Consider the following 26,783-nt stretch of genomic DNA (forward strand, 5'->3'; position numbering starts at 1 on the left):
AAGAAAGGTCTGCTAAAGCAAAAGTTACCGTTAAATATTAATCCTGCAGTCCAGAGTTGAGTTCAGTTCAGTTCAGTTGCTCAGTCGTGTCCGACTCTTTGTGACCCCGTGAACCGCCGCACGCCAGGCCTCCCTGTCCATCACCAACTCCCGGAATCGACCCAAACCCATGTTCATTGAGTCGGTGATACCATCCAACCATCTCATCCTCTGTCGTCCCCTTGTCTTCCTGCCCCCAATCTTTTCCAGCATCAGGGTCTTTTCAAATGAGTCAGTTCTTTGCATCAGGTGGACAAAGTATTGGAGTTTCAGCTTCAACATCAGTCCTTCCAATGAACACCCAGGACTGATCTCCTTTAGGATGGACTGGTTGGATCTCCTTGCAGTCTTCTCCAACACCACGGTTCAAAAGCATCAGTTCTTCAGTGCTCAGCTTTCTTCACAGTCCAACTCTCACACCCATACATGACCACTAGAAAAACCATAGCCTTGACTAGAGAGACCTTGGCAAAGTAATGTCTCTGCTTTTGAATATGCTATCTAGGTTGGTCATAACTTTTCTTCCAAGGAGTAAGCGTCTTTTAATTTCATGGCTGCAGTCACCATCTGCAGTGATTTTGGAGCCCAGAAAAGTAGTCAGCCATTGTTTCCACTGTTTCCCCATGAAGTGATGGGACCAGATGCCATGATCTTAGTTTTCTGAGTGTTGAGCTTTAAGCCAATTTTTCACTCTCCTCTTTCACTTTCATCAAGACGCTCTTTAGTTCTTCACTTTCTGCCATAAGGGTGGTATCATCTGCATATCTGAGGTTATTGATATTTCTCCTGGCAATCTTGATTCCAGCTTGTGCTTCTGTCAGCCCAGCATTTCTCATGATGTACTCTGCATAGAAGTTAAATAAGCAGGGTGACAATATACAGTCTTGACATACTCCTTTTCCTATTTGGAACCAGTCTGTTGCTCCATGTCCAGTTCCAACTGTTGCTTCCTAAACTGCATACAGGTTTCTTAAGAGGCAGGTCAGGTGGTCTGGTATTCTCATCTCTTGAAGAATTTTCCACAGTTCATTGTGATCCACACAGTCAAAGGTTTTGGCATAGTCAATAAAACAGAAATAGACGTTTTTCTGGAACTCTTGCTTTTTCGTTGACCCAGCGGATGTTGGCAATTTGATCTCTGGTTCCTCTGCCTTTTCTAAAACCAGTTTGAACATCTGGAAGTTCACAGTTCACGTATTGCTGAAGCCTGGCTTGGAGAATTTTGAGCATTTCTTTACTAGTGTGTGAGATGAGTGCAGTCGTGTAGTAGTTTGAGCATTCTTTGGCATTGCCTTTCTTTGGGATTGGAATGAAAACTGACCTTTTCCAGTCCTGTGGCCACTGCTGAGTTTTCCAAATTTGCTGGCATATTGAGTGCAGCACTTTCACAGCATCATCTTTTAGGATTTGAAACAGCTCAACTGGAATTCCATCACCTCCACTAGCTTTGTTTGTAGTGATGCTTCCTAAAGCCCACTTGACTTCACATTCCAGGATGTCTGGCACTAGGTGAGTGATCACACTGTCGTGATTATCTGGGTTGTGAAGACTCTTTTGTGTAGTTCTTCTGTGTATTCTTGCCACCTCTTCTTTATATCTTCTGCTTCTGTTAGGTCTCTACCATTTTTGTCCTTTATCGAGCCCATCTTTGCCTAAAATGTTCCCTTGGTATCTCTAATTTTCTTGAAGCAGTCCAGGGTGGTGAGTGTCAAAATAGAGGAATAAAGACTGCTGAGAGCTAAGGGACTGGGAAAGATACTGGCAGTTCCAAGAAGCATTTAATATTAAAAAGCGTCCCAGGTAATTGTAACTCAGGGGATCTGTTGGAAACATAGTCCTAATCCTACCCTTGTCCCTCAGTCCTGTTACCAAGAACCCATAGCGGCTTCCAGAGCAGGTAGGTGTTTATGGAGTGCAACCTTCGTGAATTCCAGTCTGACTTACTCCTTAAGAGTGATCCTTAGCAAAGTACATAATTAAGCCTCTGAATCCAGTTTCCTTATCTGTAAAGGATTTATTGTGTTGGTTAAATAGGGGATTACTATTTAACCTATTTATTTAAATAGGATGAGATGGTTGCATGGCATCACTGGCTCAATGGATATGGCTTTGGGTAGACTCCAGCAGTTGGTGATGGAGAGGGAGGCCTGGCATGCTGCAGTTCATGGGGTCTCAAAGAATCGGACACAACTGAGTGACTGAACTGAACTGAAATAGGCAAACACAGGCTTGATGCTGCCCTGCTACTGTAGTAGATCTTCAGTGGGAGTTTTTTCTTCAATTTGGTGCCAAAAATCTTGGTGCCTTGTGCACCCATACCAAACACATATAGAGACAGAGATTTGGAGGAAAGAGAAGTGAAGGTGAAAGTCGCTTAGTTGTGTCTAACTCTTTGGGACCCCAGGGACTATATACAGTCCAAGGAATTCTCCAGGACAGAATACTGGAGTCTGTAACCTTTCCCTTCTCCAGTGGCTCTTCTGAACTGGAGTGGGTAGCCTTTCACTTCTCCAGTAGATCTTTCCAACCCACGGATTGAACCCAGGTCTCCTGCATTGTGGGCAGACTCTTTACCAGCTGAGCCACAAGGGAAGCCCAAGAATTCTGGCTGGAGTGGGTAGCCTATTCCTTCTCCAACAGATGTTCCTGACCCAGGAATCGAACTGGGGTTTCCTGCACTGCAGGCAGATTCTTTACCAACTAAGCTATTAGGGAAGCCCTGGAGGGAAGAGATGACTTTATTCCTTTGCAAGGCAAAGGTGGAAAACACAACAGTCAAACACTTTAAGAACTGTGACCCTGGCCCCTCCTAACCCAGGGAAATTGTGAGAGGTTATATAGACTCCCTGGGCTCCTGGTCTAGGGTAGGTGTTAAGGCTCAAAGTAATGAAAATCTTGCATTCTTCTTCCTCTTTATTTCAAAACAGTCACAGCTAGTGTCAGATAATTAGGCTCAGTTGTCTCTGGGTTATGGAGATTCAGCAGATGCTCTCAGGAAAGAAGCTGGTTGCATTGCTCTGCTTATCTTTCCATCCTTATTCAGTAGCTGATCTGAGACTTTTTCTTTCTTATGAGGAGGACAAATGCTTTTAGAAGTTATTCTATCCAGGAGCATTAGTTGTTTACAGTGGGAAAATTAATTCAGATACCTAACATGGAAAAAAAACAGTCCACACATTTTAATATATCAGTATTTAATGTAGTCTGTTAAGTCAAAATTCATGGTGGATTTTAATGTAAAGTCAACATTTATCCTCTTACGTCCCAGTTTTTTGTTATCACTCGTCTTCCAGTTTCCTGATTGTCGATTCTCACATTTATATTTCCAGCTCTCATGTCTACTCTGAGATTCAGACTTGTTGGTCTAATTTCGTATTTGGCATCTTCACTTGGATGTCCAATAGGAAAACATAACATGACAAAAATAGAAATCTTGGCTTTTTTCTCCAGACTGTTCTTTCCTCAGGGTTCTCTGTTTCAGTAAATGGCATCACTGTTCATCCATTGGCTTCCCAGATGGCTCAGTGGTAAAGAATCTGCCTGCAATGCAGGAGATATGGGTTCTATCCCTGGGTTGGAAAGATCTTCTGGAGAAGGGAGTAATCCTAATCCCACTCCAGTTTTCTTGCCTGGGAAACCCATCAACAGAGGAGCCTGGAGAGCTACAGTCCATGGGGTTGCAAAAGACTCAGACAGGATTTAGCAACTCAATAACAAACAAACAACAATTCATCCATTAGTTTCAGTTCAGTTCAGTTCATTTCAGTCGCTCAGTCGTGTCCAACTCTTTGCGACCCCATGGATAGCAGCACACCAGGTCTCCTGTCCATCACCAACTCCTGGAGTTCACTCAGACTTGCGTCCATCAAGTCAGTGATGCCATTCAGCCATCTCACCCTCGGTCGTCCCCTTCTCCTCCTGCCCCCAATCCCTCTCAGCATCAAAGTCTTTTCCAATGAGTCAACTCTTCACATGAGGTGGCCAAAGTACTGGAGCTTTAGCTTTAGCATCATTCCTTCCAAAGAAATCTCAGCATTGATCTCCTTCAGAATGGACTGGTTGGATCTCCCTGCAGTCCAAGGGACTCTCAAGAGTCTTCTCCAACACCACAGTTCAAAAGCATCAATTCTTTGGTGCTCAGCCTTTTCACAGTCTAACTCTCACATCCATACATGACTACTGGAAAAACCATAGCCTTGACTAGACGGACCTTAGTCGGCAAAGTAATGTCTCTGCTTTTGAATATGCTATTAGTTTAAGCAATCCAAAAAAAAAAAAAAGACAGCTTGGTGTCATTCTTGTGATCTCTTTTTCTATCCCATCATCAAACTCTGCTGCTCTGCTTTGGAATGTATCCTGCATCTGACCACTTTTCATCACCTGCATTGTTAGCACCCTACTCTGTGAGGTGATATCTCGTTGCGGTTTTGATTTGCATTGATGAGCGGTGTTGAGCATCTTTTCATATGCCTGTTAGCCATCTATACACCATCTTTGGAAAAATATCTGTTCAGGTCTTCTGACCATTTTTTAAATTGTTTTGTTTTTTTTGATATTTAGTTGTATGGCTTGTTTATTATTTTAGATATAATCCCCTTGTTGGTCATATCATTTGCAAATATTTTACCCTGTTCAGTAGGTTGTCTTTTTGTTTTGTTGATGGTTTCCTTTGTGTAAAACCTGTTAAGTTTACTTAGGTGCCATTTGCTTCTTTTTGCTCTTATTTCTTTTGCCTTAGGGGACTGATAAAAAAAATGTTGCTATGATTCATGTCAAAGAGTGTTCTGCCTATACTTTCTTGTAGGAGTTTTATGGTTTTAAGTCCTTCATTTAGGTTTTTAATCTCTCTTTGCTTTATTTTTGAATATGGTATGAGAAAATATTCTAATTCCATTGTTTTATATGTAGAGAAATGCTGGGCTGGAAGAAGCACAAGTTGGAATGAAGATTGCCGGGAGAAATATCAATAACCTCAGATATGCAGATGACACCACCCTTATGGTAGAAAGTGAAGAGGAACTAAAAAGCCTCTTGATGAAAGTGAAAGAGGAGAGTGAAAAAGTTGGCTTAAAGCTCAACATTCAGAAAACGAAGATCATGGCATCTGGTCCCATCACTTCATGGGAAATAGATGGGGAAACAGTGGAAACAGCATCAGACTTTATTTTTTGGGGCTCCAAAATCACTGCAGATGGTGACTGCAGCCATGAAATTAAAAGACGCTTACTCCTTGGAAGAAAAGTTATGATCAACCTAGATAGCATATTAAAAAGCAGAGACATTACTTTGCCAACAAAGGTCCGTCTAGTCAAGGCTGTGGTTTTCCCAGTGGTCATGTATGGATGTGAGAGTTGGACTGTGAAGAAAGCTGAGCACTGAAGAATTGATGCTTTTGAACTGTGGTGTTGGAGAAGACTCTTGAGAGTCCCTTGGACAGCAAGGAGGTCCAACCAGTCCATTCTGAAGGAGATCAGCCCTAGGTGTTCTTTGGAAGAAATGATGTTAAATCTGAAACTCCAGTACTTTGGCCACCTCATGTGAAGAGCTGACTCATTGAAAAAGACTCTGAGGTGGGAGGGATTGGGGGCAGGAGGAGAAGGGGACGAAAGAGGATGAGATGGCTGAATGGCATCACTGACTCGATGGATGTTAGTCTGAGTGAACTCCGGGAGTTGGTGCTGGACAGGGAGGCCTGGCATGCTGTGATTCATGGGGTCGCAAAGAGTCAGACACGACTGAGCGACTGAACAGATGGACATGTAGCTATCCAGTTTTTCCAGCACAACTTGTTGAAGAGACTATGATTTTGCCATTGCATATTCTTTGTCATAGGTTAATTGCTTCCTTCATAGGTTAACTGACCAAAGGTGTATGGATTTATTTTGGGGCTTCCTATTCAGTTCTGTTGACCTATGTACTTGTTTTTGTGCCAGTACCATGCTGCTTTGATGACTATAACTTGGTAATATAGTCTGAAGATAGGTACATAATACTTCCAACTTTGTTCTCTCTCTCTCTCTTTTTTTTTTTTTTTCTCAAGATTGTTTTGGCAGTTTGGGACGTGTTGTATTTCCATATGAATTTTAGGATTTATTTTACTTCTATGAAAAATATCATGGGTATTTTAATAGGGATTGCAGTACATCTCTAGATTGCTTTGGGTTCTATGGCCATTTTAACTATTAATTCTTTCAATCCAAGAACTCAATATATCTTTTCTTTCTTTTTTTTTTTGTAGTCTTCAGTTTTCTTCATCAGTGTTTTATAATTTTTAGAGTATAGGTGCTTCATTTCCTTGGTTAAATGTTAAAGGATCCTCTCTAAGTAGAAAAGAAGATTCATTAGGAAAGGGAAAATCTCACTAAGAAAGGAAAATGTGTAGTAAGGGTTGAAGATTAACCACTTAAAGAAGCTGGTAAGAAGATTCAAAGACAAAAAAGCAACTATAGCAACAATAAACAGTTAAGGGTAACATGAAAATGTAAAATCTGACATCAAAAACACAATATGTAGGTAAGGGGAAGAAAAATGCAGATGTTTTAGAATGTGTTTGAACTTAAAGGACTAAATGATTACTAGTTCAAAACAAGTAGATATAGATATAGGTCATCATATATGAAACCCATGGTAACCACAAATAAAAAACCTACAATAGACACACGAAAACTAAAAGCCACACAGGCACACTACTAAAGAACATCATCAGCTATGCTTCTCCTTGCTAACTATGACAAAATGGAAGAGGAAGAGGTGAGCTAAAGAACAAACTGCTAAATAGGAAGCAACCAGGGCTTGCCAGATATAACAATAATACTGTTTCTTCTTGCAACTTCTCTAGATGGTAAATTACTCCGTAATTAAGACAGGAATTCAGAACAAAGTCAAACCCAGGCTGGATCTGTGTGAAAGACTCTGTTAAGAAAAGATTCAAGGTAGTGCTTCATAAAACATTTCAGAATGGCAAAACGTCCTCTAAAGATTTTAAGGTGTACCTAGCATATCCTGTCTATTAAATAATAGAATTTATGGGAACCTTAGGGATGTTTGCCTGCAGCATCATCCCAAGGACCTCCAGATAGAGAAGTTCCTATCTCAAACAGATTTGCAGTGGTGTATTATCTAGGAAAGTGAAACCCACTAATAATTTTCAGAAAACCTGCTTAATTCTTAAGAGAATTGTTCTGGTGGAAGCAGAGTCTGAACTAAAAGAGAGAGTATATGAAGTATACTAAAAGAGAGAATATAAGAAGAGCCGAATCATTGCAAGAGACCCTGAGGAGGGAAAGATTGAGGGCAGGAGGAGATGGGGGCAACAGAGGATGAAATGGTTGGATGGCATCACCAACTCAATGGACATGAGTTTGAGCAAGCTCCGGGAGATGGTGAAGGACAGGGAGACCTGGTGTGCTGCAGTCCACAGCTTCACCAAAAGTCAGACATGACTTAGCAACTGAACAAAAGACAGAGCAAAATAAAAAGAGACGGATGTCTCATCCATTTTGTCCAGGAAACAGTTCCAGGAGGGTTTTTCCGCTCATTTAGGAGCTACAGAGAACAACTCACAGTGTATAAATTGAGCAGCAATGGAAGAATTGGCAACATGTTCTCAGCTGGGTTTCAGAATGGCTAGGGGCTGTTATGTGCCTCCCACATTCCTCATTTTTGAACAGGAATGTCTAAGAATTATACTATCACCACCGTATCCTGATGTATGTGTATGTACAGTTAACTTCCTTATTCAGTTCATAGGTCTTCAGATTGAGAAGATGCTTAAGGAGCTATACCCAAGGAACTATACCTGAGGAGCTTCATCTGTATCTGAGCCTGATATAATTGATGCAGTCTTGGACTTTGAGCCTGAGCATGGTGCTATACTAGAATGAGACTCTGGTGGGAAGGGGGGTCCTTAAAGGAGGGATGGGTGTATTTTACATGTAGGAGGAATGTGTATAGTGTGGCTTAGAAGGCAGATTTTAAAAGGTGATTACAGTGTTTCCCATTCCACATGCTTTTCTAGAGACTCCGCACTCTCCTTTTGAGAGGTAGACTACTATGTTCTTAAAGTTTGTGGGTCTTTGTGATTGTCTTGACCAGTGAAAGTGTAAGTCACTCAGTCGTGTCTGACTCTTTGTGACCCCATGGACTGTAGCCCGCCAGGCTCCTCTGTCCATGGAATTCTCCAGGCAAGAATACTGGAATGGGTAGCCATTCCCTTCTCCAGGGTATCTTCCCAACCCAGAGATTGAACCCGGGTCTACTCCACTGCAGGCAGATACTTTACCACCTGAGCCATCAGGGAAGCCCACCTTGACCAATAGTGTATGGCAGGAGTGATACTATGTAGCTTCCAAGACTAGGTCAAAGACAAGGCCATGCAATTCGGCCTTGATATGCTGCGGTGCTCACTCTTGGAAGCCAGCCAAATTAGCCACTGTAAAGGCCCACATGGAGAGAACTGAGACCCTGTGAACCCATAGCCCTGCCCAAGATCTTAGCTGACAGCCAATACCAACTTCCCTGCCTGGTGAGTGACAAAAATAGAATGGTCAATGTTTTAAGCTACTATGTTTTAGGGTAGTTTGTTACATAGCAATAGATAACTGAAACACACCCCAAATATAGTTACATAAAACAATACTTTGTTCACAGATCCAGAATTTGGACAGTGCTTGACTGGGACAACTCTCCTCTGCTTCAGGATATCTAAGGCCTTCACTGGGAAGATTCAATGGCTAGGGCTAGGATCATCTAGAGGTTTGTTCACTCACGTATCTAGTACCTGAGCTGAGATGACTCGCAGGCTGAGTTCATTTGGGATGATCACAGGAAGTGCTTACAGTTGGCTTCTCTGTGTATTTGGGGCTTCCTCACAGCATCACAGCCTCAAGTTTGTCAAGCTTCATCAGGTGGTTCAGCCCTCCAAGAGCAAGTGTTCCCAGCAAACAAGGTGAAATCATCATGGCCTTTATGACCAAAGTCACAAAGCCTCGGTTCAGCCCTACTGTACTAACTGAAGCAGTCAGAAACCCATCCATATTGAGGGGAGAGGGCGTAGATCTCCCGCCTGTTGGTGCCAGAAGTAGCAAGAATTAATGTTACGAACAATTTTTCTGGGATTTCCCTGGTGATCCAGCCCTTAAGAGTACATCTTCCAGTGCAGGGAACACAGGTTTGATCCCTAGTCGGGGAACTAGGATCCCATATGCCACGGGGCCTCTAAGCCCATGCACTGCAACTACTGAGCCTACACGCCACAACTAGAAAGAAGACCACGTGGTACAAGTCAGAGCCTGCATGCTGCAACTAAGATCCAATATAGCCAAATAAATAAATATTTTTTAAGAACCAACTTTTCTGTGATATGTTAAATATGATTTTCTTTAACTGACTTGAAGTTAATGGGTGTTATGTCCCCTCAAAACTCAAATGTTGACATCTGAAACCTCAGTGTAATGGTATTTGAAGGTAGGGCTTTTAGGAGTTTGTCAGGTTCAAATGAGGCCCCCATGATGGGATTAGTGTCCTTATGAAACGAGGAAGAGAAACCAGAGGTGGTTTCTCCTCTCCCTGCCAGGTGAGGAGACAGGGAGAAGGTAGGTGTCTCTAGGCCAGAAAATGCCCTCACCAGGAACTGAATCTGCCAGAACCTAGATCCTGGACTTCTCAGACTACACAACTGTGAGAAATGTGTGTTGTTTAAGCCACTCTATCTATGGTATTTTGTTAGAGAAGCCTGAGCTAAGACATAGTCCTTCCAGACTATGTGGTTGATGTCTTTGTCAGTTTTAGAAAATTCACAACCATTATCTCTTCAAATATACCTACATAATGTTTTATAGCTTTGTTGTCAGGGAAAGTGATGATGCCTCTAAGAATGTCACAATATGAGTTTCCAAAGTTTGTTCTTAGACCCAGGAAGCAAGAAGGAAAATAGGGCATAGTCCCGCTCCTTTGTATCAGAGTTTTGACTAAACTGTTCCAGAGCCAGATGCTCCCCTTCTTACCATCACTCCTCCTCCCAGGGGATTCTTCTCTAATCTCTATGAGAAAAAGGTCAGTCTGGCTATCCTTCTATCAACACCTTTGTGTATATTTTAGCCAATGAAAATTCTTCTGTCAGTGGTAGTTGAACCAATAGCAAATGCTGAATGGTCGTTCTCTCCCAATGATGGAAAAAGTAACCTAACATTTGTTCAGCTTTAAATTTCATCTGTGCCTCCAAGTGTTAACTAAAAACACCTAGATGAAAACACAAATTTTAATAGTGGGGATACTTTTTACTGTTTTGTATAATTTTAATCCAGTCTTCTACAAGAGGTATGTGTTACATTAGAAAAATTCATTACAAAATAAAACTCCAAAAAGTTTCCTACATCATTAATAACAATGACAAGAATTTAATGTTACCCAGGGGACAAATGATTCAGATAAGATTATTAAACACTAGAATCCAACCTTGAATCTCTCTCTCCTGTCAGTAACAGAGCAGTGCATTACAATTTGGGGGAAGGTCCAAGGTGTTTGGTGAAGAAGGTTAGAATTTGCTTCCACGCATCTACCTGGGCCTTAGAATGGGCCCTGGGCTCCCCACCCCACATTACGGGTTTGTCCAATAATTTGTGCAAAGAAGCTGGGCACATGGGGAAATAAGGAGGCTCAATGTAGTGCCCAGTCCCAGGATAAGAGATGATCCGGGGTTTTTCCTTTCCATGGGCCTGTAACCGTTCAGAGGCTATCTGGGCATAAAGCTCACTCCTCCAGTTATGGTCATCCTGACCAACAATGAAGAGGATGGGCCCCTGGGCCTTCTCTATTGGAATCATGCAGGGGTTCTCACATCCCCCTATAATATCATTCCTTACATCCACAATGTCTAGGAGGCCTGAGAAAGCTACCTTCATTCGCCTCAGGTCATGGCCCAGTGGTGGAATGCTGCTGTTCTCTTTGTAGTATATAACTCTGTTTCCATTGAATCCAGATCCATTGATGGAAACTGTGGCTGATACATTCTTCAAAAATGAGGCCATGCAGAGACAAATATCAGCCCCTAAAGAAATGCCCAGAAGGCCAATGCCTGGGCCTTTTATCTGGAAGAAAAGAAGAGACAAAAGTGAAAAACCTACCCCAGAGAAAAACATTTTTCTAAATGCAACTAGAGAAGCTGCTAGCTTTGACTTGTGAACTGCTCAAAAGACACTCAACCTCAGCTGACAGAGGAGATTCTTTCCTTGTAAAGACTATCTTCCTGGACATGTGGCAAACAAATCTTAAAAACTCACCTCACTGGCAAATTTGGGAACTGGTTGCAAACTTCCAGAGAGTCATGCACTAGAGAATGCTGAGTCATGGAGCCTGTTGAGTTCAGAGCCTCACTCAGGTGGAACTATAACATCAATGTTCTTGGGTATCTAACTTGTGAAAGCAAAGTCTGTCCCAAGAAGTAAATCATTATCAGACCACATATAAATATATACTGAAAAATGGTTGGCTTTATAGAAACAAAGTAAGACTTCAAAGTCCAATTAAGTAGTTCTTAGCTTCTGAAATGGGTGGACAAGTTTCTATCAAGTCTGAGAACATATTCTGCTATCAGAAATATAAAGATTAAAAAGCATGCAAAGCTAAAAAAATTAGAAACTCCACTTGAAGAAATTTTAATATTACTACATAATTCCCTGAAATAAAATCTCACATGAACTTTACAATGAAGTTAGCAACTTTAATCCATCTGACAGAGAAAGTGGAGTAGGTACCTAAAACCAAGGAAGTCTTCAAAAGAAATGTCTGTGAAAGAAGAAGAGTAAAGCAGCATCAATGCACTTGGCATAGGTGAGTGCAAAGTGACACCCTCTCCGCAGGTTCTAGAGAGAATGATAAAGGACATCAGGAGAACCTGGGTGTGTTGAAGCATGTAGCACAGGGCTTCTTCAAAGTAGTCCAGGTCTATGGTATCGATTATCTCGGGGAGATCTTCAAAGCTACAATAAGCTAGAGCCAATGTGGCAAAGCCATGGCCAGCCAGAAGGCTGGCCCGATATTCCAACAGGCCTTCTCCAAAACCGCAGATGTCAACGATCCCTGGGAAAGGTCCAGATCCTAAAGAAGGCAATATTATAAAGACAATGTATTACATAATTTATTAAATAATTTGCTTTCCTTTCAGAAATCTTTCTAAAGTAGTTAGTGGGTGCCTGTGAATCGAGGAAAGAAAAGAACTCTCTGAGTCATTACTGAACAATACAAATTCCAAATTATCTCCAAGGTATACTTGGAGAATCTTCAGTTGTAAAGAAGGGTAACAGAGTCTAATGCTATATCATGGAAGGAGGATTTTAGACAGTTGATTTGCAGTGTTCTTTTATAGGATTGGGCACAGAATTGAGAATCAAAACGAAGGTTTCAAAAGCAAATCAAAACCCTTGGTGATACCTTTGGTTCAGAGTCTGCTTAGAGGAAAGAAAAAGAGAGATCCTGTGAGGCTTTAGGTGAGGAAGGCCGTGAAGTCTAGAAAGTGATCTGTGGTAGACAGGAGCATGAAACAGTGGGTAAGGGGCCCAGTGTACGCAGGACACTCAAGAAGAGTGAGGAGGCACGAGCTTCCTCGGCTGTCATCATATTGTGTAAGACCATCATACTGTGTCAGAGCTGAAGGTCATAGAAATCTGTAGTTATTCATAGCAAAGTGAACCTACAGACCCCATCCAGGCCTTTTTTTTTTTTTTTTCTTTTAATCTACACAATAACAGTATCCACCTCTTTGGGATACAGAGGTTAAATGAGATAATGCAAGCAAGCCGCATAGCAGAGTGCAGAACAAATCAAAAGCCTCCATTGTGAATGTGAGGTCACGGATTTAGTCAACATCCTCTTCTCTGACCCTGATCCCAAGCCACCCTTCCCGGGAAGCAGTATCACAAACCGAGACGGCCTAGAGCACACGCTCGCCAGGCCCCAGCACCCCAGGCTCACCTGGCGGCAGGAAGAGCGTGCCGCGCACCCGGCCCGCGCGCACCGGCTCGCGCCGCACCCCGGGCGCTAGGAAGTCGCGCTCATGCACCGCCCGGCCCAGAAGCGGCTGGGCCTCGGGTTCGTGACCGTCGAGCACCTCCAGCTCCACGGCGAAGGGCGTCTGCACATCCCGCTTCCGAAATCGCCAAAAAGGCTTCTCGGGCTCCAGAGCCCAGAAGAGCCCCATGGGCTCGAGCCCCGCGAAGCTGCCGCCCAGCGCGGGCGCGCGCTCCAGGTCCAGCAGGCCGGCGGCGTCGGCGCAGTAGCGCGCGTGGGCCCTGAAGAGCGCGCCCTTCTCGTCGCGCAGGGACGCGCGCAGCGTGACCGGCTGCCCCGGCGCCAGGCCGCGCACGGCGATGCGCACGGGCTCGTCCCAGCGGCAGCGGCCGGCCGGCTCCAGCGTCACTGTCGCCGCCATCTCGGGACCACAGCCGCAGTCTGGACCCTGAGCTTGAAAGCGCGGGCGGCTACTGGAGTTTTTGCCTCAGGCCGGGTGGAGGGCGCTCGGACGTCCGAGGGTGTCAGGCGTCGCCTGGAGCCGAGAGAAGTCTGTAGCTGATCCGCCTCTGGAAGCGTCCCTTTAGGTCTCGGACCTCTGCTCGTTGGAGGTAAAAGCACCGGGTCTTTCTTCTGGCCCAGGGCGGGGCGCACAGGGATTTTCTGCTGTCTATAATGTGGAGTGGAACCCGCCCCGCCCACGCCTCTTTTCTGCCTCAAACATCCCTCGCTTGTTGGAGTGAAGCGTGTTGGATATGGATTCGTAGTGAAACCGGAGCTGAATGCCTTAGGTAGAATTCCAAGAATACTAGTCTCTCCCAATTTTTTCTAGAAGTTTTAATGAGTTATACACATACACGCACACACACACAAAACCGTGCATAAATCCTAAGTGTATATTTCAATGTATTTCGTAACCCGAACGTACTTGGGCAACCGAGCTCAAGGGTCTAGAAACATCATTGCCAGCACCCCAGTAGCACTTTCCCTTGCCCAACGTACTCTATCCTGAGTCCAACAAAACGGGTTCAGTTCAGTCGCTCAGTCATGTCCGATTCTTTGCGACCCCATGAATCGCAGCACGACAGGCCTCCCTGTCCATCACCAACTCCTGGAGTTTACTCAAACGCATGTCCATCGAGTTAGTGATGCCATCCAGCCATCTCATCCTCTGTCGTCCCCTCCTCCTGCCCCCAATCCCTCCCAGCATCAGGGTCTTTTCCAGTGAGTCAACTCTTCGCATGAGGTGGCCAAAGTATTGGAGTTTCAGCTTTAGCATCAGTCCTTGCAATGAACAAAACAGGTTAGTTTTTCCCAACTCTGTATTTTACGGTGATGAATCCTCCAGTGTGCCGTTTTTATTGTCTACTTTGGCTCAACATTACATTTGTGAGCTTCATTGCTGTTTTTGAGTGTAGTTGTAGATTGTTCTTTATCTCTGCCAAATAGTATTTTGTTTTGTGATCATAAAAGTATTGGTCGAATATTACTGACTATAGGCTTTTGGTAGTTGCCAGTTTGGGACTCCTAGGTATAGTGCTCTGAATATTCAAGACTATATCTTTTGATTGACATGTATGTGCCTTTGAGTGGAGTGAATACCTGGGAGTGGTATTGCTGTATCATAGAGAATGAGAATGTTCAGCCTTCATAGATACTAAATGTCAGCCTTTTGAATGTGATCCTAGAAGCAATGTAGGTATAATGTTTAAGGATACCCAGCATTTTGCATATAGTATAGTAATAGCTACTCTTCAGCGATGTCCCATCTATTTTACATACACAATTTAACAAGTCCATAAAACACTGGGAATAATTTTCAAATATTGGAAAGGAGAAACATGAGGCTTGGCAAATGTAAAACTGCTAAGGATTAGCCTCTAATAACTGTCAGAACCTTGACCAGCTCCAATGTGGAACTCAACAGTGAGCAGCAGCATTGCAGTGAAATATAATTAAAGTTCTAGCTCTGGCTTCATCACTGACTAGTTCTGTAGATTCAAATAAGTTTATATCTTTTGGGGTTTAAGAGTTCTTGCGTGTAGCATGATGGAAGTCTGCTATAAGGGGATCCAAGGTGACAGTGTGTGTGAAACTCTTAGAAGAAGACTAGGAAGCAAAATTCATGCTTCATTTTGTAATAGAGATTCAGCATGTGTGTTTTTTTTCTCATGGCCTCCAGATATTTGCTATAGGTTTGCATACTGCTTTTCAAATTCTTTTTAAAGGACAAAAAATTTTTTCCCAAAGCATACATAAGCAAGGGCTTCCCCCGTGGCTCAGCTGGTAAAGAATCTGCCTGCAGTGCGGGAAACCCTGATTGGATTCCTGGGTCAGGAAGTAACCCTGGAGAAGGCTACTCACTCCAGTATTCTTCAGCTTCCCTGGTGGCTGAGACCGTAAAGAATCCGCCAGCAATGCAGGAGACATGGGTTAGATCTCTGGTTTGGGTAGCTTCCCCGGAGGAAGGCATGACAACCCACTCCGGTATTCTTGCCTGGAGAATCCCCATGGACAGAGAAGCCTGGCGGGCTACTGTCCATGGGGTCACAAAGAGTCGGACATGAGTGAGTGACTAAGCACATACGTAATGACAAGTTTACAGTGGTAAATGATGAGTCTCTTCTCTATCCTTTTGCCACTTTCCCCCAAAGATGAATGCATCCATCTAGATTTTGATTAATATTTAAAGTAGGTAAATATATGGGAGTGTAAACACATTATGGTACTAGTCTTTTTCTGTTCTTTGGTTTTTAAAATTAAAAAGATGTTACATATTTTTTGTATTATTGTCTCTCTTCAACCACTTTGCTTAATATAAACTTTAATTTTTAAAATATTAATAGGCTTTATTTTTAAATATATCTGATATATTCCAAATAGGAAAAGGCTGTATATTGTCACCCTGCTTATTTAACTTATATGCAGAGTACATCATGAGAAACACTAGACTGGAAGAAACACAAGCTGGAATCAAGATTGCCGGGAGAAATATAAATAACCTCAGATATGCAGATGACACCACCCTTATGACAGAAAGTGAAGAGGAGCTAAAAAGCCTCTTGATGAAAGTGAAAGAGGAGAGCGAAAAAGTTGGCTTAAAGCTCAACATTCAGAAAACGAAGATCATGGCATCCGGTCCCATCACTTCATGGGAAATAGATGGGGAAACAGTGGAAACAGTGTCAGACTTTATTTTGGGGGGCTCCAAAATCACTGCAGATGGTGACTGCAGCCATGAAATGAAAAGACGCTTACTCCTTGGAAGAAAAGTTATGACCAACCTAGATAGTATATTCAAAAGCAGAGACATTACTTGGCCGACTAAGGTCCGTCTAGTCAAGGCTATGGTTTTTCCTGTGGTCATGTATGGATGTGAGATTTGGACTGTGAAGAAGGCTGAGCACCGAAGAATTGATGCTTTTGAACTGTGGTGTTGGAGAAGACTCTTGAAAGTCCCTTGGACTGCAAGGAAATCCAACCAGTCCATTCTGAAGGAGATCAAACCTGGGATTTCTTTGGAAGGAATGATGCTAAAGCTGAAGCTCCAGTACTTTGGCCACCTCATGTGAAGAGTTGACTCATTGGAAAAGACTCTGATGCTGGGAGGGATTGGGGGCAGGAGGAGAAGGGGACGACCAAGGATGAGATGGTTGGATGGCATCACTGACTCGATGGACGTGAGTCTGAGTGAACTCCGGGAGTTGGTGATGGACAGGGAGGCCTGGCGTGCTGCGATTCATGGGGTCGCAAAGGGTCAGACACGACTGAGCGACTGAACTGAACTGATATATTTATTTTTGCTTCAGTTTTCTTTTATTTTCTATTTGTATGGCATGCCTTTTTCATCTCCTCACTTTCAGTCTGTGTGTCTCTTTAGATCTGAAGTGAACCTCTTGTCGGCAACCTCTAGATGGGTCTTGTTTTTTTACCCATTCAGCTACTCTCTGTCTTCTGATTGAAGTATTTAATCTGCTTACATTTAAAGTAATTATTGAGGGAATTCCCCAGTGGTGCTGTTTTTAGGATTTGGTGCTTTTTTACTGGTGTGGCCCCAGGTTTGATCTGTGATAAGGAAAGTAAGATCCTGCAAACATAGTGCTGTCAGGAAAACAAAAATGAAGTAATGTTAATAGGTGTGAACTTATTGTAGTTTTGTTGGCCACATTCTCGTTATTTTTGTAGTTCTTTTTTGTTTCTTCTTTGTTTCTCTCTTCCCTTGTGACTTGATGACTATATTTAGTCTTATATTTAGATTCCTTTCTTTCCTGTTTGTTACATAATTCTGTTTGTGCTGGCCAAGAGGTTTATTTATGGATATATATTTGATTATTTTAAGTTTTGATCTCTTAATGTCAGACACATTTTAACCACCCTGCATTTCTACCCTCACCACCCCACCAAACCATTTACTGTTTGTGACATCATATTTTACATCCTTTTATGTATGTCTTAACCTATTCATTGTGGATATAGATGATTTGGTTACTTTGTCTTTTAACCTTGCTTTGTAAATGGTTGAACTATACTACCTTTTTTGTGCCTTTACCAATGAGATTTTTTTTTTTCATACTGTTAATATTTCTAGTTGTGGCCTATTCTTTTCTACTTAGAGAATTTTTTAAAGCATTTCTTCTCAGGTAGTTTAGTGATACTGAACTGTTTTTAGTTTTTGCTTATCTTTAAAATTCTTTATCTGTCCTTCAAATCTGAGTGATAGCCTTCCTGAGTACAGTGTTGTTGGTTGTAGATTTTTTCCTTTCATCATTTAAAATATATCATGCTGTTCCCTTCTTATCTGCTGTGCTTGGTCATTCAGTCGTGTTGGCTCTTTGCAACCCCATAGACTGTAGCCCACCAGGCTCCTCTGCCCATGGGATTTCCCAGATAATAATACTAGAATGTGTTGCCATTCCCTTCTCCAGGGGATCTTCACAACCCAGGGATCAAACCCACATCTACCTGGGTCTCCTGCATTTCGGGTAGATTCTTTACTGTCTGAGCTACCAGGTAAGCCATTTCTGCTGAAAAGTCAGCTGGCAGTTAAAAAAAAATTTTTTTTGTATCTTTATTTTTGTCTGCTCCGGATCTTCTGTTGCTGCTTGTGTGGGCTTTTTTAGTTGCAGTGTGCAGGCTTCTTATTGTGGTGGCTTCTCTTGTTGGGGAGCACAGGTTCTAGGGAACATAGGCTTCACTAGTTGTGGCTCAGGGGCTTAGTTACCCCTTGGCATGTGACATCTTCCTGAATCAGGGATCAAAGTCATGTTCCCTGCATTGGTAGGTGGATTCTTTACCACTGGACCACCAGGGAAGTTCCTCAGCTGAAATTTTTATGGGAATTCTTATGTATTTTTCTAGTTGCTTTTCTCTTGCTGCGTTTTACCATTGAATTGAAAGAGTTCTTTATATATTCTAGGCCCAAGTCTCTAACATATATGTGATTTGGAAATATTTCTTACCATTGTGTGAGATGTCTTTTCAATTTTTTAATGATATTGTCAGGGGAGTGTGTAATTTCCTCGGTTCTGTGTCGTCACAACAAAAATTGGAAGTGACGGACGTTAAAGCCCTTGGACAGAACATATCTCAGCTCTCGGACAGACTGTGTCACAGCTCTCAGACAGATCAATGTTACAGCTCCATGTTACAGGTCAGTTTTATTTAGAAAATAAAAGGAAAATACATCCTCGAGGCGTGAGGGCGTGCCGACCCAAAAGACCCTAAGAGAAGAGAGAGAGAGTGCGTGCTCAGGGAGAGAGACCCCCGGCACTTTGGCTCCTCTTTTTATATGTTTTTCCCTCCCCCTGGGCCTGCCCTGTGTAAATTGGGCTAGCCAGGAGTGCTGTTTGTTCTACCTGAGGTCCTCACTCTGGTCCTTGGACCTTCTCCCCACCCCCCAGCCCCCCCTCCCCCCCCCGCCCCCGCCGCGGGCTTTTCCCTTCCTTGTCTTTTAGCCACTGTCATTCTGGACTCCTTTTTCATATGCTAACTACCTAACAGTATCCTTTGGTGCATAAAGGTTTTCAAATTTGATGTCCAGTTCATGTATTTTTTCTGTTTTTGCTTATGCTTTGATGTCAAACCATTATCTAATCCAGAGTTACAAAGATTTGCTTCTATATCTTCTTCAAAGAATTCTATAATTTGAGCTCTTACATTTACCCCTTTAATCAATTTTGAGTTCATTCTTGTGTTTGCTGTGAGGTAGGATTGAAATTCATTCTTTTCATATGGATATTCTATTGTGTCAACACAATTTGTTGAAAAGACCATTCTTTCTCCCTTGAATTTTCTTGTCAAAAATCAATTGACTGTAAGTGTGGTAAATGTCAGGATTTATTTTTGGAATCTCATTTTTATTCCATTGATCTTTTTGTCTATTCTTCTGCATGTACCACATTGTTTTAATTCGTGTTGCTTTCTAGCAAGTTTTAAAATTGGTCATTGTGAGTTTTCCAGTTTTATTATTCTTTGTCAGGATTATGGGTTTCTTGAGTTTCCATAGGAATTTTAAGATCAATTTACCAGTCTCTGCAAAGAAACTTCCTGGAATTTTGATGGAGGTTAGATTGAATCTGTAGATCAGTTTGCAGTATGTTAGTTTGCCAGAGCTGCTCAGTCGTGTCTGACTCTTTGCAACCCCATGGACTCTAACCCACCAGGATCCTCTGTCCCTGGCGTTTTCCCAGCAAGAGTACTGGAGTGAGTTGCTATGCCCTCCTCCAGGAGATCTTCCTGATCCACTATTGAACCGGAGTCTCCTACACTGACGGGCAGATTCTTTACCATTGAGCCACCGGGAAGCCTTCCAGTGGCCAAGAATAAAAGCCAGACTCTTGTTTATTCGTATTAATTCTTCAGTACACCATTGGAAAATTTTAACAACTTTCTATTTACTTCTGTATAGAGCCTTTTAATCTGAAGCCAAAAGTTGTCTACACAATACTCAGCCTCATCTTGTGTGAGCACATGCTTCCTGATGACTTTATACTGTGGTTGTGTTTTCTCTTATCCTGAATTTTTAAACCTAAGTAAACTTGGTGCTTGGTGAAGCCTATTCTGTTTTATTCTATTCTATTCTGTTTTTAAGACCATTGCTGCTAGTAGAACAGATTGTGGTTTACAGTCTTCTATGCCTTAATTTTTTTCTCATACATAGCCTACCTCTTATTTCTGGAAATTGTGAGAGATTTCTTAAGTCTTCTTATGAGTCCTAATTTGACTACTAGCCATGTCTATTTTGTTTTCGAGCTCATCAACTGAATTGTGTATCTCAGCAATCATTTCTACTTCCTAAAATGCCTTGTGTATATTAGGAAAAACCTGCTGTTCTCCTCCTGTGTCTCTTTTCTGTGTGACTCCTTTGCTACTCAGAACACTGCATTTCTGACACTTCTGGTCACCATATGTGTGGTGTAAATCTTTGAGATAACCATCTGATGTCCTAGAATTTAATTCAGTTCTAATACTGTCTACCTGGAGATGGTGTCAGTTCCCTGAGGTTAAGGTCTCAGTGCCACAAAACTGCTCTCACCCCACCCCAGGTGCCAATTACAAGTAGTAGGTCCCCAGGTTACCCACAATCGCGGTGTGATTAGGCTATAAATCCGAGGTTTCTACAACCCCTTCTTCAGGTTCTACTGATTTGCCAGAGCAGCCTGCCGAACTCAGGGAAACCCTTACATCAGCTACCTTATTGAAGAATATGATAAAGGATACAGAGGAACAGCCAGATGAAGAGTTCCATTGGGCAAGGTCTGGGAGAGTCCCAATGCAGGAGCTTTTGTCCCTGTGGAGCTGAGGTATGTCTCCCTAGCAGTGTGGATGTGTTCGCCAAACTGAAAGCTCTCCAAACCCTGTACTATTGGGATTTTTGTGGAGGCTTCCTCACATATGCTTTGTTGCTAAATCATGTCCAACTCTTTGTGACCCCATGGACTGTGGCTTGCTAGGCCCCTCTGTCCATGGAGATTCTTCAGGCAAGAATACTGGACTGGGTTGCCATGTCCTTCTCCAGGGGATCTTCCCAAACCAGGGATCTAACCCAGGTCTCCCACATAGTGGGCAGATTATTGTCTGAACCACCTTGGAAGCCCAAGAATACTGGAGGGGGTAGCCTATCCCTTCTCCAGGAGCACTTCTCGACCCAGGAATCAAACCAGGGTCTCCTGCATTGCAGGAGGATTCTTTACTAGCTGAGCTACCAGGGAAGCCCTTTCCTCACATAGGCATGCTCAATTATTAACTCAGTTTTTGGCCCCTAGTCTCTCTGGAAAATTGGGAGAGACAGCTGAAAATTCCAGGCTTCTAATCATGGATTGGTCTTTCTGGTTACTAGTGCCCACGCAGTCCCCATCCAGGAGCCCACTTAGAGTCACCTCAGTAGAACAAAAGATGCGATTAGTGCTGCTATCACTTAGATATTTATAAGAGTTTTAGGAACTCTATGCTGGAAGTTGGGAGAAAGGTACAGACAGATACATATTTCTTATCATTTCCACCTTCCATCATCAACTCATCTTGCAAAATTTAACACATACATATATTCACACATGTACACATAATTTAAATGGCAGCTAGCAAAATGATGTAACATGGTCAACATATATGATAATTATTTACTTCTGTAATACATAATCAAATGCTGCTGTAGGTCATAAAGAAATAGGAGAACATTCTGAAGGAATGGGAAATGTAGTTTAAAAGGAATATAGATATTTTCCCAATAAGAGGAGGAGATATTCAACTTTACTAACAGCAACAACAAAAAAAGTACAGTAATAGGAGATTATCTTTTCAAACCATAAAATTTATAAAATTATAAAGGATTAGACACAAAGGCACACATACACACATATTGCACCAATGTTGGCAACATGGCGGTTTCATACAGTGTCCTTGATGGTGCGGGTGGTCATTTCCGGTATGCACAGTAATTTCCTTTCAAAGAATCTCTCTTAAAGAAATAGTGACACACAAAGACTTATACATGTGTATGTCCCTTCATCTCAGAACGGACTTTATAAAGAAAAACTATCAGCAATGTCAAGGGCTAACAACAGAGGACTGATTAAATGAAGGGTAGTAGCACCAATCAGTAGAATACACATCACTGTTTTTAAAGTCATGTGTTTGAAGAATATAATAATAACATGGTAAAATAATCACCGTATGATATTAAAGTAAAAAGGATGTACACTTGAGTAAAAACTCAATACATACAACAAAAAGCCTAGAGGAAAATGGGAATATTCTGACATGTTAAGTGTGTTAGTTTCTAGTGATTATATGCAATTCCTTTTCTGCTGAATAACTTTCTCTATTTTCCAAGTTTTCTATGAATTTTTATTACTTTAGATTTAGAAAAAGAGAGATCCTATCTGTTAAGACCCATATCAAAGGCCACTGTCTGAATTCTTTTCTAATCTTCACATCATAGTATATCACATCTCCCTCCAGAACATAAGCCTATGGCATCTCTAGTTCCCTTTTGTTAGATTCTCCTACTAACAAGAATTTAAAGAGGAAATCATCTTTGTGTCTTTTGAAACGTGGTTTGCAGTTTCACTTGGTCATTTATTGGCCCCCAGATTTCTTCTGCTGCTGCCTTTTATCCCTCAAGATCAGCCCCAGAATCTCTAGAGAAGCCTGACTCTCCAGCTTGATTAATGGGAGATTCCTTCAACTGTCATGGAACATGCTATTTACAGAAAGTGGTGGACAGAGAAATATAGAAAGAGGAAAGGAGGAGGGCAGATCACACACACATTGTTAATAATCAAGGGAAGGCATGTAGGGCATTTTAAGGTGCCTGTCAGCTCCTGCAAAAAACCATACTCCTAGGTAAAGGCCAGGATTTAAACATGGTTCCAGAACTATACTTTTAACATTAGTGCCCTGAAACCACCCCTACCCTCACACTGCAAGTCCAGGAAATCCACTGAAAACTTAGGTAGAAGAAAGAAGAGCCACTTCCTTTCCCTGTGGCTGGGGCTGTTACCCTGCAGAGAGCATGGATGAGCTTAACAAAGAGAGAAGAAACTGGATGTGGGGAGACTGAGCCCCGGCTCTACAGGTACCATGCAAAAATTTTTCTGAGTCTTGGTTTCTTCATCTGTAAAATGGAGATGACACCTGCCTCACAGTGGGACAGAAGAAAAATCTGACTAAGCAAAAGGAGCACTGTTTTTGAGTTTCAAGAGAAGACATCTGTCAGAAGATGCTTTATTGAAAGAGAAAGTTGAGAAACCAAAACACCATGATCATAAATTAAAGTATCTTTTCTTTTAAACACATTCAGCTTTAGAAAAGTTTAGTAAGTTTAGTATATATTGATATCAAGTAATACAAAACTAAATCATTCATTTGCATGCTAATCAATATTAAAGTCACTTATGAAATTCATCTAAATGTTGTTATACCAGGATTCAAAACAACTAAATCACAAAGTCCATATGTGAAAATGAAAAAAGTAATTAAAATACATTTGCACTAGGAGACTTCTTCCTCATTCAAGAAGATTCAAGAACTAAAAACATATTTGCTTTGAAAATTTTTAGTAGTTTTCATCTAAGTAGTTATCTAACTAGTATACTACTTTACGGCTATGATGTTCACTTCCATTCTTAAATTAGAAACTCAAATCTGATAACATTTTTGATATTTTGTATTCTTTTTTCCACAATAGGTAATCATTTATTAATTAAAAACAAAATAAATTATAATAATAATTCAAATAATTATGGAGCACTAATTGTGTACTAGGTACTATTAACTGGGTATTACACCTTTTCCTTTTAGAGTTAAAGCCTTGTCAATTGTTTTTTTGGCCATTTGTTTCATTTTCTGTAGAATCACTCTCCACTCAAACAAATGAAAATGTATGTAATTTATAAAAATCTAAAAAACTTCTTGGTAAGTTCACTTTAACACTGAAGAGGAAAAACTCTACGTAATTATTGAACAGAAGAAATCTACACTGGTATACACTAACTGTGGCAGCTGTTCCTAATTGTTCTGTCCGTCCGTTGATCACAGCTTGGCTGGAATTGTCCCCTTTTCCCCACCCAGGTGTTTATGGAAGAAAGTCTGGAGCTGCTGCCAAGCATCTACCTGGGCCCTGGCATGAGCCCTGGGCTCCCTTCCCCAGATGACAGGAGTGCCCACCAAGGTGTGCAGGGAAGCCAGGCACAGGGGGAAGTAAGGAGGCTCAATGTAGTGCCCCGTCCCTGGGTAACAGATGACCTCGGCTTTTGCCTTCCCATGGGCCTGCAAGCGCTTAGAGGCCTCGTTAGCATAGAATTCACTCTTTCAGTTGTGGTCATCCTGACCCACAAGAAACAGGAAGGGGCACTCAGCCCTTTCCACAGGAATGAAGCTTTTCTGGTCAGGCCTTTCCAAAGGGCTGTTCAGGACTTCCACAATGTCTACAAAGCCATCTTTGGTCATCTTGATTCGATTTTGGTTGAAACCCACAGGCGGCAGAATCTCACCTTTGTAGTGTAAGTTTCCACCGACACGGGCCACAGAGCCATTGATTATGACGGCCGCAGAGATGCCCTTCAGGAAGGAAGCCATGGAGAGGCAGAGCTCGCCTCCTTTTGAAATCCCAAGCAGCCCAACTCCTGGACCCTTCACCTGAGAAAAGGTCAAAGGGAAAAGGAGAATGAGTCCATGAACAGTGTAGTGTGGCCAGTAGTGCCTGGACTTGAGAGTTGGGGAACTGAGCCTGAATCTGGGCTCTCCCAGTTATCAAGGTTTGCAGCCTTGGGATATTGACTTAAACTTGTGTTGTACCTTGCTTTCCACAATTTCTCCATCACCATTCCTGGTGTCTTCAACAACCAAGTGGATGACAACGAAATACTCTGGCCTTAAAGTTCCTTGACCACCAAACCTCCAGTGGTCTTTTCCTCTCCCCCTGTCCATGGAACTCTCCAGGCAAGAATACTGGAGTGGGTTGCCATGTCCTCCTCCAAGGGATTTTCCCAACCCAGGAACTGAGCCCCTGTCTCATATCTCCTGCATTGGCAGGCAGGTTCTTTACCAAAAGCACCACCCGGGAAACCCTTAATAACAATCCCTTGACCTCAAATCCACTCTGCCCTAGTTTGTACTCCTTTTCACAGCAAAACTTGTGGGAAATTTTGTCTGTAGTTATTCACTTTCTTGTCTTAATTCTCTGCTGAGTCCCCTCCGTAGTTTGAGTTTGCCCCATTCCAGAAAGATTGTTCTCGTCAATTACCAAATTCTTCTGCTGTAAATGGCCTTTTGATTGACCTATCAACAGCTATTTTTTTGGATCATGGTTTCTACAATAGCACTCTTGACTGATTTCAACTATTTATTCCTTATAAAGGCGCTAGGAATGGGATATTATAGTGATCCCAGTTTTTGAGAGTATGATACAGAAGCCCCAAGGTCAAGGAGCTAGAAACTGGCAAAATCAAACCTCAAATTTAACTTTTCTCTATCAAATACACTATTATACTGGTTCCACTACACCCCATCACCTTCTCTAGGAGCTTCAAGGCTTTCAGCTACTTTGAGCTCTGATTGAATTATAAAATAGACAATCCTATTGATCCTCTAATATCCTGAGCAAGCTATATGTTCTAATCCTCTGATGTACTGAACCCTGAAACATTTCCTACTACCCAGGTCATTTACCACTAGGTGATTTGTTAAAAGTGAGTACTCTGCTCTCAGATGGTCATATGGAGGACAGGATTGTAAAACACAAACATTTAAACTGGAGACAGCCTTCTAGAGAGAATGATCACTTCCCCTCTTACTTCCTGGGTCAAACCGAGGGTTCTCAATGTGTTGAGCTCTTAATGAAATATGATAAAATACTGGAGTTTAAAATTCCATAATTTCAACTAGGACACTTTTACCAGCAGGAAATCTAACAATAACATCTAATTGCATGGAAACTGTCTGGGAGAAGTGACTAAGTGTGTGTTGGGGGCAGATAGTGGCTGTCATGAATTTGTCAAGTTCTGTGAAAACCAAGAGCATTTCAGAAGGAGAACTAATATGTAGAACATGAAACTAAAGAACTTCCAACCTGAGGGTGATTAAGCAGGTAGTTCACAGCTTCTTCAAAGTACTCCAGGTGGAGGTTCTCCAGGCCCTTGGGGAGGTCTTCATAGTTACAATAAGCCAGTGCCATCACAGCAAAATCCTTCCCAGCCAGCAGACTAGCTCAATATTCCAGAAGGCCACCTCCAGCTGCAGAAATGTCCACAATCCCAGGAAAGGGCCCGGGTTCTTGGGAAGAGAAAACAGAGTTAAACTAGAAACTCTTTGCTGTGGTGTCAAAAGCCATTTTTGTCTCTTTGGTGGTATCACAGTTTTCTGTTGATGATCAGAAATGCTAAACAACTCTGGTCTTCAAAGGTCCAGACTGTGGCATAGTTTAAAGCCACATTCCCTTCTATACCCAGGGCCTCAAAGCCCCACAGATTTTTGCAAAGAACATGTGCTACTTTTATGAGTACCACTCCACATCAATTATAGGAAGAATTTTCAATTACAAATCACAACAGAAGAATCAACAGGAAAGAATCATCAATCACAGGCCCCAACAACAACAACAAAAAGGATGTACATTGCATCCCTTCCAGGAAATTGACTACCCCAGGAATTCAGCCAATGAGAAACCATCATTGCCCTCAACTGTCACTTACCTCCAATAGACTTCTACTGGAAGCAACCCCACCTACCTTCCTCCTTTT

The 26,783-nt window shown here is 42.2% G+C and overlaps 2 protein-coding genes across 2 annotated transcripts; both read right to left on the reverse strand.

Moving 5' to 3' along the window:
• Positions 10,311–13,700, reverse strand: LOC102184912 (acyl-coenzyme A thioesterase 4). The gene is made up of 3 exons (XM_018053992.1): positions 13,009–13,700; positions 11,933–12,135; positions 10,311–11,126 (listed from the first exon to the last, which is right to left on the reverse strand). Exons 1-3 carry the CDS (start codon positions 13,463–13,465, stop codon positions 10,533–10,535), a joined length of 1,254 nt encoding a protein of 417 aa, XP_017909481.1. The 5' UTR covers positions 13,466–13,700; the 3' UTR covers positions 10,311–10,532.
• LOC102182510 (acyl-coenzyme A thioesterase 1-like) lies at positions 21,594–26,344 on the reverse strand. The gene is made up of 2 exons (XM_013967289.2): positions 26,114–26,344; positions 21,594–24,681 (listed from the first exon to the last, which is right to left on the reverse strand). The coding sequence occupies exons 1-2, from the start codon at positions 26,216–26,218 to the stop codon at positions 24,355–24,357; spliced, it is 432 nt and encodes a 143-aa protein (XP_013822743.2). The 5' UTR covers positions 26,219–26,344; the 3' UTR covers positions 21,594–24,354.

This window comes from Capra hircus, chromosome 10 (assembly GCF_001704415.2).
Source record: "Capra hircus breed San Clemente chromosome 10, ASM170441v1, whole genome shotgun sequence".
NCBI classification, from domain to species: domain Eukaryota; kingdom Metazoa; phylum Chordata; class Mammalia; order Artiodactyla; family Bovidae; genus Capra; species Capra hircus.